At 46.1% G+C, this 10,563-nt stretch overlaps 1 protein-coding gene across 2 annotated transcripts in view; it reads left to right on the top strand.

Moving 5' to 3' along the window:
* The first annotated feature begins 452 nt into the window (after positions 1–452).
* The window catches only part of mnta (MAX network transcriptional repressor a), a 21,893-nt gene continuing 11,782 nt past the window's right edge, over positions 453–10,563 (top strand). The window contains exons 1-4 of one of the 2 annotated variants that reach the window (XM_076036010.1): positions 453–1,159; positions 4,382–4,964; positions 6,517–6,558; positions 6,696–6,807. In XM_076036010.1, coding sequence (XP_075892125.1) covers positions 1,090–1,159; positions 4,382–4,964; positions 6,517–6,558; positions 6,696–6,807 — 807 coding nt within the window. In that variant the 5' untranslated portion in view covers positions 453–1,089. Of the gene's footprint in view, positions 1,168–4,381; positions 4,965–6,516; positions 6,559–6,695; positions 6,808–10,563 lie in introns of both variants that reach the window. The other variant, XM_076036011.1, reaches the window with a different exon arrangement.

The following is a 10,563-nucleotide window of genomic DNA, read 5'->3' as shown; positions in this document are numbered from 1 at the left end:
CTAGACATAAATTCTTTTCTGAAGGTTCTCAGTTGTTCAGGTCACCCTCTTCTTAGAGAGTTGAGTAAGCGGCAAATGGACTTGGTTCTTGGTTATCGGAAGACTTCAAATAACAAAGTAAGACAACTCTACTAAGTTCACGTTGCATTGCTTTTTTGACTTAATGCTTTTGTTCTTTTAAATTATTTTAAGAACCCATTTTTTGCTGCCTGCTTCCTCATTCTGATTGAAAATTGTTTTTCTGATTTACATTTCTAACTAGAAACTGAAAGCTTAAATCCTCAGTCAGATGGAACAAGACTTCAATCTGTACATATTTAGCATTTTTTGACAATCACATGTCAGAGTTCCCTTTATCTTGAAAACTCTAATTCTATTCTGTGTTTTTTTTTTTCACATTTTAAAACTACTGGCACAGGCTACAACAGTTGAACGACAAAATAAATCTGGAAATTGCACGCTGAAAGCAATTACAAAATAAATCCAGCTATCATGGATTACTGAAAGTGGTAACAAGAGGTCAGCGGACATTTTTAGTACGAGAACGAAAAATCTCGTGTTGAGGGTATTTTAGAAATGACATTTAAGATGAGTAAATAATCAGATGTGTAAGGTGTAACGAATTTCGTCCGTTTAAACCGTATGAAACAACGTACTTATCGTTGCATCTGTGGAAATTTGAAAAAGGCTGAAGGAGTAACTTTAAAAATAGATTCGATCAAAGCGTGTAATTAGAAGTGGAAAATAACACGCCACAAATTCGATCACGTTTATCAGTCCCGTCCTAATTCCGTTGCCGTGTTTTGGCAGCAACTTCCCGGTTCGCTGGGAGGGAGTGTAGTCCCTCGGTGGGCGGTTCCATTCGCTGCGCGATTCACAAACCTCATTTGTTTCCACTACTTTTGAGCGCCATCTTGTTTGTAACTCGCCTCCGTGAGTGGCGGAGTTTCTACAGAGGGGGTATCCGGTTACCCTTTTTCCAGCTCCAGACTGGGAACCTCTCCCACTGTAATACCGAGGCGCTTAACTGCGTTGTCGCCCTTCTTTTTTTTAAATAATTGACGCAAAAGTCACACAAAGTCAACAGACATGAGCATCGAAACGCTTCTGGAGGCTGCTAAGTTTTTGGAATTGCAAGCACAGCAACAGAAAGCACGTGGTAAGTTGGTATTTTTTTTATTATTTTATATATTTTATTTCAAATACACCCACCCGCAACATATAGCCCGAAGGTACAGCACGCGAGTATTCAACAATTCAGGGAAAACGATTTTTATGTGTTGGTGTTCCGAGTAATTATTACTGTACAGTTGGAAGGAACGTATTGTACTTTGCGAATAACCAGTAAGATGCGTCCAAATTGTGTACGTGACTACGCGCATACGAGTCGCCTCGGTTGTTCTTATGAGGAACATTTTTGCTTTTGCTTTCATATTCGTTGCGGTGCTGCAGAACGAGTCTGTTTTTCAGCTTACGTCACTGTTTGCATGTATCTTACCCTTAAATAGTCGCTGTCACCAAGTGCTAATAAACAAGAGCCGAGGTTGCTGCAGTGTCGAGGAGTTACTGCATTCAAACGTTGCCGCATAATACACGCATACGCTATGAAGTGCCACGTAATAACAGTACAAGTGTAGCGCTCAAACTCCATTTATTAGACTCTCCGGTTCTTTATAGTTAATGCAAGTGTTGAATTCAAAATCTAGCTAATGCGGACGTAAAAATAGCGTGAGGGAAGGGTTGGTGGCGGTGGTGGTGGGGGGGGCAAAGGGCGGTGGCGCTCCTTTTACATAATGACCTGACCACGTTATGGCGGGTGCGTGTGTGAATCACTGTGGAGTGTGTCGCTCCGTCTGAGTGCCGCTCAGATGGCCGCGGAAACGAAGCAGCGTTTGACGGTAGTTTCGTCGCTACCCGTTAGCCAAGTTTAAAAGTACTCTCGAGGAGGCTCGAGCTGTCCGTCGGTCGCTCGTGGTGCGCTTTGAACGTCTGTCGGTGACGTGCGTCGGCCAACCACGCCCTCTCATGATTGGAGAAGTGGGTGCTCCCGCCCCTTCCACCACGTGCGTGCTGGGTAAGCCCTCCCAAAGAGTGGTTGTAGAAAGAAGATGTGCCACTCTGCCTGTCTGTCTGGAGGAGCTCAACCCAAAAGAAATTGCCAGTTTCCTCCGCCGTGTTACTACATGGTCAACTTTTTTCTTCTTTTTTTTTTAAATCGCCATTGCGGAGTGAGTGAATAAAAACAGCTTCAAAGACAGATATTTTTTGTTGTATGTAAATCTAATGTTTTGAGTAATCAGAACCAGAACCAAAATCAGAAGCCTTTGTTGTCATTGGATGAGAGCATACACTGAAGACAAGTAAAATAAGAAAAGAGCAGTGTCCTGTAGTGCAGTGTACAAATGAATAACGGATGTGAATTTGTTCAGGTTTTGTATATTGTAAATACAAATTCACAGAAAGTATATGTGGGACCTGTGGCGCTGGCCCGAGGCTAGCAGCTCAAACAGGTGGTCACTGCGATGAGAGGGCTCCTTTTTGATGTTAGCTTTGTTAAGGTAGCGAGAAGTGACAGTGATGTCCTCCAGGCTGGGCAGAGAGCAACCAGTCATCCTGGTTAATTATAGAAACGGTGAGAATAATAAAACTGTTCAATCAAACATGCAATTACTTCGGCCAGGTTTGACCACCGAAGTGGGCTCGTCCTGCACTCTGTAGCCTCTGATGGTGAAAAATCAGTCGGAGTAAGAGCTCCTGTTTGCTCTGTCGCCAGGCCTCTCCCGCCATGGCGCATTGGGAGAGCGAGGGAGTCCTCCCACCTCCCTGGCTGCTCCTCCTTCGCACTGCTACTGTAGAGCAGGTCAGCCCCTGAAGAAAAGTAGGCCAGTGTCTTCACTTGAGGTTATATAACGTCTGTAGAAAACTACTAAATTTGTTCACGTTTAGTAGGGTTTTGTTTCTCAGAAAACACAAACACTCCTCATAGCCACGTGTTTGTCCATCTCATGACATAATTCTTATTTCTGGAAGTGACAAGCACATGCACAAGCACAGTCGGGAACATTTTGTTCTTTTCTCATTTTGATTCCTTTGATGACACGTTTTCTCTACCAAACCCATAGTTTGTCATGATAGACACATATTCATGTACAGTCTTTAAATGCTTCTCAATTGCTATATAGATGGGGTTGATAGGTTAGAGAATGTTCTTTTCTTTTCTTTTTTTTTAACATCTTTAATGTTTTATAATTATTGAAGAATTGTTTGTAATGATAACTGGACATCTTAAATATTTTAATCATTAAGTATTTATCAGGTCAATAAAACATAGTCGTACTGGTTTAAACCTCAACCTGAAATGCTTTATTTTATAACCTGCTTGAACTTATGTTTCTATTATTTAAGCAGACTTTTGCTATGTCAGTTTGTAAACATAACCAAAATCAAATCAAAATCACGGCACTGCAGTTTTTTTTTAACTTGGCTATGAAACTTGACCAACGGTTTAACTTTTAACCCGGTTAGATTGTGGTGCGATCGTCACTGTTATCACCGTTGCTGTTGATTGCCATGTAATGACAATAATTTTGGCTCGTGAACTTGAGGAGATACTGTTCGCGTTGCACAGGAACGCAATATTCTTCTTATTATAAAAGGCAATCACAGTTCCGGTTGCCAGTACTTGCTGTTGATCTGTCATTTTCTCACTTGTACTTTTTCTCTATGCAATTGTGAGCAGTGTTGGCGAGTAATCTATTACTAAGTAATCCACTACTGCAATTAAACTACTTTTTTAAGTAACGGAGTAATGTAACTAGATTACTGTGGCAAAACTGGTAATTACATCATAATTACTGTATCAAGTAACGATTCCATTACTTTTCTGAAATATTTTGCAAGCTAAAAATATCTTATTGTCCACAAAATGTCTGAAATTTAGAAAAACAACCGCAAACAACGACGTTGCAGATTGATGGTGCAGCTGTGCATGCAACATCGTCATTTACTTGCAACGACGCACCAAAACAAGCATGGCGGCGGCAAAAGAAAAAACAGCGATTGCGTTTGGAGCTTGAAATACAAACATTTTGAGTTCGTCTCGTCTAAATCACAGAATATTGTGGTTGATTGTGGGTTATGTGTGGGAAACAAGACGTTCTCAACTGTTGCTTTATCTTTAGTTACCTAAAGTAATTAGTGATTGATTACTTATGAAACAAACTAGTTAAAGAAGCAATTGAATGACTTTTTAAAGGCGTAATCAGTAGTTTGATTACTTTCATGTAATCCCAACAACACCGATGGTGAATGGCGCCTTATCCGCTTGGCCATTATCGACTGTTGTGGTCAAAGGTTTGACGTGTTCTGGTTTCCACCACAGAGGATGAACTGAAGGAAAAGCAGCGCCAGGAGCAGCGCCAGGAGCAGCTAACAGAGCGCAGGACCTCCGATGTGAAATACACGCCAACAGAGCCCATCAGCAATGTTCCCAAGACGGAGGAGCGCTGCAGCGAGGGCCGCCCGGCACCCCTCTCCCCACCCCCACTTCCCCTGTCTATGCCCATCACGGTGATACCCATCCCCGTGCTCACCGCCAGCCTCACGGGCTCACCCGGCCTGTCCGGCGGCGCTCTCTCCCCTCCGGCCGCTCCGCCGCCGGCCGCCACCCTGCCGTGCTCGCCCCAGCCCGGACCCGAGCAGCCGAGCTCCGCCTTCGCTGCCACCGGCCAAAAGCAGCCGATGCCCAACCAGCCCTCCGCTCAGCCGCCGCCGCTCGTCGCCCAGACAAACGGCTCCAAACCCCAGCACGCGGCCCAGCGCTATTCAGGCTCCATCGTCTCCTCCTCGCCGCCACGGCCGCAGAGCATCCTGCCCCAGCAGGCTCCCCAGCAGAACAGTCCCGTCCGCCGGGGGAGTCCGCCCGCGGACAGCCTTCACTTCGATAGCAAGAAGAGGCCCGGAGGGTACGTTTATACTGATCGTCCTCTGTGGGGGGGGTTTGTGAATTACATATGAAGTATTTTTTGATTTAAACACCAAACAAAAAACTAGACGGCAGAACTGATAAAAAAAACAATATTAGGGTGAATTCCAATTCCTCCCTTAACCCTCAATCTCAACCCTCAATCTCAAAAATGCGCGCTCACGCGAGGTGCAAGTGCTGTCCCAATTCTAAGAACGTCAAGTTGAGGGACGGGTTTAAGGGCTGTATCGCCCTCAATATTGAGATTCTCCGGCACCACCCTTGGCAGTAAGGGCTACCCAGAAGGCATTGCGTATTTTCGCCAAGACATCTTCGAAAAAGATTGCGATGTAAAAGCGAGCTACAAATGGAAGTATTTTCTTAGTTAATAAAGATATAAATATTACCAAACCATTTTATTGTCTTAGTTTAAGACTTTTTTATGGATTATTGACATCGTTGTTGCGTAACTTTTTTTTTTTTTTACTTTACGAGGTTTGTCAACCGGACCGGCGGTCCCGGCTTCACATTACTTGTGTACATCGTTGTGTAGCGACGGAGGACTTCTTCCTTTTTCGCCGTCTTCTTCTTCTTCTCCTTCTTCTTCGTCGTCTTCTTGACAGACTGGACGTAGCTTTGGCGTAAGGCCGCCTTCCACAGTCTGAAGACGTAACTGCACTTAAGGGGTGTCCCATTTCTAAGCCCTTACACTTATTTTTGAGGGCCAAGATTGAGGGCCAAAGATTGAGGGTTAAGGGCGAGGGTTGAGATTGAGGAGTTAAGGGAGGAATTGGAATTGGCCCTTAGTCTGGTAGAACCTGACTGGCGCCCCAGATAAAAATCGCGGTGAATAAATCAAACAAAATCTCTAAAACTTAACATAACTAAAATTATTATAATTAAAATTAAAATGCGCTACAACACGCATCTTTTCTGTTTCTAACTGGAGCAGGGCTGCTTTTAACTTCTAACCCAGGCATGGGCAAACTACGGCCCGGGGGCCATATGCGGCCAGTTAGGCTTTTTAATCCGGCCAGCCGAACTTGAAGAATTTATATTAATAGAAAGTGATTAATTAAATAAAAAGCTGTGTTTTGTCTATTTCTGCAGTGTTTTAAGAGTCATTTAAAAAAACAAGCTATTTTAATTCATTATCATTATTTAATTAGAAATAATAGCATATTTTGTTGTAACACTTTTGTTCATTTTCAATTGACATTATTGTGGCCCACCAGTTAAAGTTTGCCGACCCCGTTCTAAACTATTGGTACTGATCATATATGTCTGATTAAATACATGCAGCCCTGATTTTGATATAATGTTTATAAGTGAAATAGTTTTATATTTGATATGGTACTACAATATCAAATCATTGCAAATTTCTCTTGGAGATTAATAAAGTATCTACCTATCTATCTATCTATCTATCTATCTATCTATCTATGCTACTTTACGCTGGATATGCACAGTGGTCAGTGTGGCCCCCTGCAGAGAAAGAACACTCATCTCTGCCTGAGATTCTGACTCTTTACTCTTGATTTGTGCTCTTGCAGGGCAGGAACAAGAGAGGTCCACAACAAGCTGGAGAAAAACCGGTAGGTTCAGCCCTCATAGTCTCCGCACATCGCGTGCCTCTTCTCCATTCTAATCTTAAAAGCGCTACTAATAACATATATTAGTTGTGTTAGTTTTTAATGTCTCAAACTCGGTCCCTCTACCTTCTGTCTGTCAGGCGAGCACACCTGAAGGAGTGTTTTGAGACGCTGAAGAAAAACATCCCTAATGTGGAGGAGAAGAAGACCTCCAATCTGAGTGTGCTAAGAAGTGCGCTAAGATACATCCAGGTGAGCTTCCCAGTCTCATAATGTGACGCAAAGCTGGCTTTATTGACGCTCACATCCAGGAAGGATTTGGCGGGTTGTGTTGTGCTGCAGCTGCTTGCTGTCAGATTTGAACATCTATCAATCGAGTTCAAATTTTTTTGGGGGGGATGAGGTCCTGGGTTCAGTCTAGTTCAATGTAATCTGTATTTTGCGCGTATGTCCATGCAGCTCAAAAATATAAAGCGCTGCCAGAGCTTAGTAAAGCACGCAAGGTGAAACTGAACGTTCCAGCCGTCACCTTGGGTATCAGATCTGGACCTGTGTATCTTGTGCGGATATTAGTAAATGCTGCAGGCTTGTTTGCACAAGTCTGTTGACAGCTGTGGTTCCGACTGAACAATGGCAACTCCATTCTTTGGGAGGCGCAGTGCAACACGAGCCAGACGGAGTGCAGGAGGAGGAAGAGGAGAAGGAGGAGGGGGGGCCGCAGGGGGGGCTGTGAATAAAACACCGGGCATGCTCCAGATGCAGCACGCACACGGTTACGACTGTAATCACTCCAATTGCAATTTTGGTTTCCAAACTTCCAGAGGCAGTGGGGGACTGCTGTTACGCTGGCACTCTGGAAAAGTGGAATTTCTTTTTTCCTGTAAACTGATTTGAAATGACCTCAATTTTTAAGTAGAATTCAGGTCCACAACCTTTTCTCTTCCTCCTCTGACTGCCATGGCAGAATTCGGTGTACTTTCCCTCCTCTCGCTGCTCATTCTGTGTGTATGTTTGCGTTACACAGGTTGTAAACAGCTGGTGCAAAGGTCCACCTATGGCCTCTTTAACAGCGGGACTGCGCCATTGTGTCACTGTTTACTGAGGGTCATTTTCTTCCCTATGCAGTCGGGATTTTTGTACGTCGGAGTTTGCACACCGGCGTCGAGTGATTGTATTAAAATCCGTCCATCTAAATGGGCACGTTTGAAATAATAATTTTAATGGGGGCCATATGCGGCCTGTTAAGATCTTTAATCCAGCTATTTTATGTAAGTCATAACATAGTTGTATTTCATCCATTTTCTCTGTGTTTTAAGAGTGATTTCAATAAAGAGCTAAATACTGTAGGGCTTCAAAGACTCTGTTGTAACGCTTCTCTCTATTGTCAGTAGACATTAAAACACATGTCTTCTACATATCCCATGATATAGTTTTCCTCCTTATGAGGTGGTTCACCAAAACCATCCATCTGCTGCTCCACCCCTGTCCTATATGATAGTCCTGCACACTCGAAACCAAGCTATTACCTAACAGACACGAAGCAGCCTAGTTTGATCCGCTGTGTGATGATCTCCACGTTGTACTTTGAGTTCACTGCGAGTAGCAGCTGTTTGGTTTGTTGTTTTTTTGTTTTTACCCCTCCCCTCGTGCGCGTGGATACCGAAAGTAGGACAGCGGCGTGGGTGCAGCGCCGCCCCCATCGCACCACCCGCGCGCGCGCACACACCTTCCCCCGTGTGACGTTCGCCGTGTTGTGTTCAACTGACCCCGACTGGCTCCTCTTTCACGCCGAGTGTGTTTGGAAGGCAAAATACCGAGCGAGAGCCGCGCGGTTTGCGGCTAGCGGCTAGCCACAGTAATATCTGCTTAATGATGTGTCACGGGGATATATTTGGCACTTTTATTATTAAAACTGAATAGCAAAACGTCTTAACTCACGCTTGTGAGTGTGTGTGTGTATGAGTTGGCCCGTACGCGTGTGCTCATGCGCCTCTGTCGTTTTGTTGTAAGAGGGGCGGAGCGTCGCGCGAACTGGCAGTGACGGGAAGCCGAGAGAGAGAAAAAAAAGAAGGGATACACGAGCACGTGCACGTCCTGACATTTTAACATGGGCAGTGCAGACGCGTGTCCCTGCCTGCGTGCACTCCGCCTCCCCCTCCACCCCCCCCTCGGTCTGTCCTTATTCTCTCCCCGCACAAAAGCACAGAGTTCAGGAGAGGCTTTAGGTTTTAACATCATCACAGTTCATGGGATTCATCTCACCTGCTCTCTCAGGTGTGAAGCCACCAATCAGAGCAGGGCCTTTCAACTTACTGGGCTCATGTAGCTTTTAATACAATACATTTTTTCTTTTTTTTTGTCGTGGCAATGACTCAGCACATGTGCCCTGCTTCCTTTTTAGGAAGTTGTTTGCGAAGTAGTCGCGGTATTGTATTTTCAACCCACGTCCATATTCTCTCTCTCTCTCTCTCTCTCTCTCTCTCTCTCTCTCTCTCTCTCTCTCTCTCCCTCTCCCTCCCTAAAAAAAAAACACTCCATCTGCTTCTCAAAGGACCCCCCCCCCTTTCTCCAGCAGAGGGTTGCACCACAAGCAAAAGCCGTAAAATAAGCCCTTATGTATTACAGCTCCTCCTCCTCCTCCTCCTCCTTCCTCCCCCCACCTCGCCGCCCTCCCTCCTCCAGCCTGCTCCTGAGCTTTTAAGGCCACATGAGCAACAAGCACATGGCTAGCCGGAGCCGCGTGACGTCACCCCCCGCCCCCTCCACCCTGCTCTGGCCCCTGCCCAGCGCTGCAACACAGTCTCTTCCTGGCCACCGTCAGCCAGCCTGGCTTAGCTGCCAGCAGCGCCCAGGGAGGGAGCGAGGGAGGGAGGGAGGGAGGAGAGGAGAGGAGGGAACATGGAGTGGTAAACACAAGGCTCGCCTGAAATGTGCTGTGCCACCTGGTTGGGGGAATATCAGTTGTGTGAGAGAAATGGATGGACGGATAGACATAAAGATAGATAGATAGACAGACAGATAGATAGATAGATAGATAGATAGATGGACATGTGAATAGATAGATGATGATAGATAGATATATGATGGATAGATGGACATGGATAGATAGATAGATGGATCTACTTTATTAATCATGGGCTGGGCAGTTACAGCAGGAAGAGGAAGGTGGTCAGCATCCAGTAATATGTTCAGCGCATCATAACCAGGAAGTCATTCGCTGGTGTTTGCAGCACTTTGGCACTGGCATCTTACGATCGGTCTCCATTCAAAAGTTTGATGTGGCCTGCGACAACATTCAGGTGACGTGAAGCTGTGATATTCTCAGCTTTTCTTTCTTGCCTGGGACCGTCGCACACACTTCACTGGCCGCCCAACAGAACTGCTGCTTGAGAATCGATCAGCCCGCAGCAGCCACCGGCCCCGGCATAAATAGGTCAGTCGTGAGCGGCCCGGCCCGTGTCTGACACGAGCCACCGAAAACCACCTTTTTTTTTTCTCTCCGTCGGCCGTCGCGCAACCACGTGAAGCCCCGCGCTCGGCCTCCGAGGGGGTTTACGGTTACGGCGGCGGTCATGAGGCGGCGGCGTGACGAGGCTCGGCTTCGTGTCTGCAACGTGGCCCCCACCCCCTCCCCCCCCCACCCGCTCCCAGCCTTCCCCCTCAATGCGCTGCTGGCCCTTTAAGAAAAGCCAGCTTTGTGGCGTCTGCTGCAGAAGTGAGTCAGTGAGTACAGCCTGTGTTGCTCTCTAATCCGCCCCTCCCTGCCCCTGCTCTCCGCTCAGCCATGTGCTTGGCACTCGCATTGCTTGGGATGGCGCTGCAGCGCTGTTTACCCTCCACGCACGCACGCACGCACGCACACACACACACACACACACACACACACACACACAAATATGCAGCGTGTCCCTGTACCGATCTAGATTTGTTTTTTGTTTTTTTGACTTGCACGCAGGCAAGGCTGAGGCGGGGCGAGGAGGCCCCTCCTCCCTGTGTAATAGAGGAGCC

The sequence above is a fragment of the Nelusetta ayraudi genome, unplaced genomic scaffold (genome assembly GCF_046127955.1).
Source record: "Nelusetta ayraudi isolate G7.1 ecotype Tasmania unplaced genomic scaffold, CSIRO-AGI_Nayr_v1 ptg000048l, whole genome shotgun sequence".
In the NCBI taxonomy this organism is placed as follows: Eukaryota; Metazoa; Chordata; class Actinopteri; order Tetraodontiformes; family Monacanthidae; genus Nelusetta; species Nelusetta ayraudi.
This window is presented reverse-complemented; position numbering and strand designations above follow the sequence as displayed.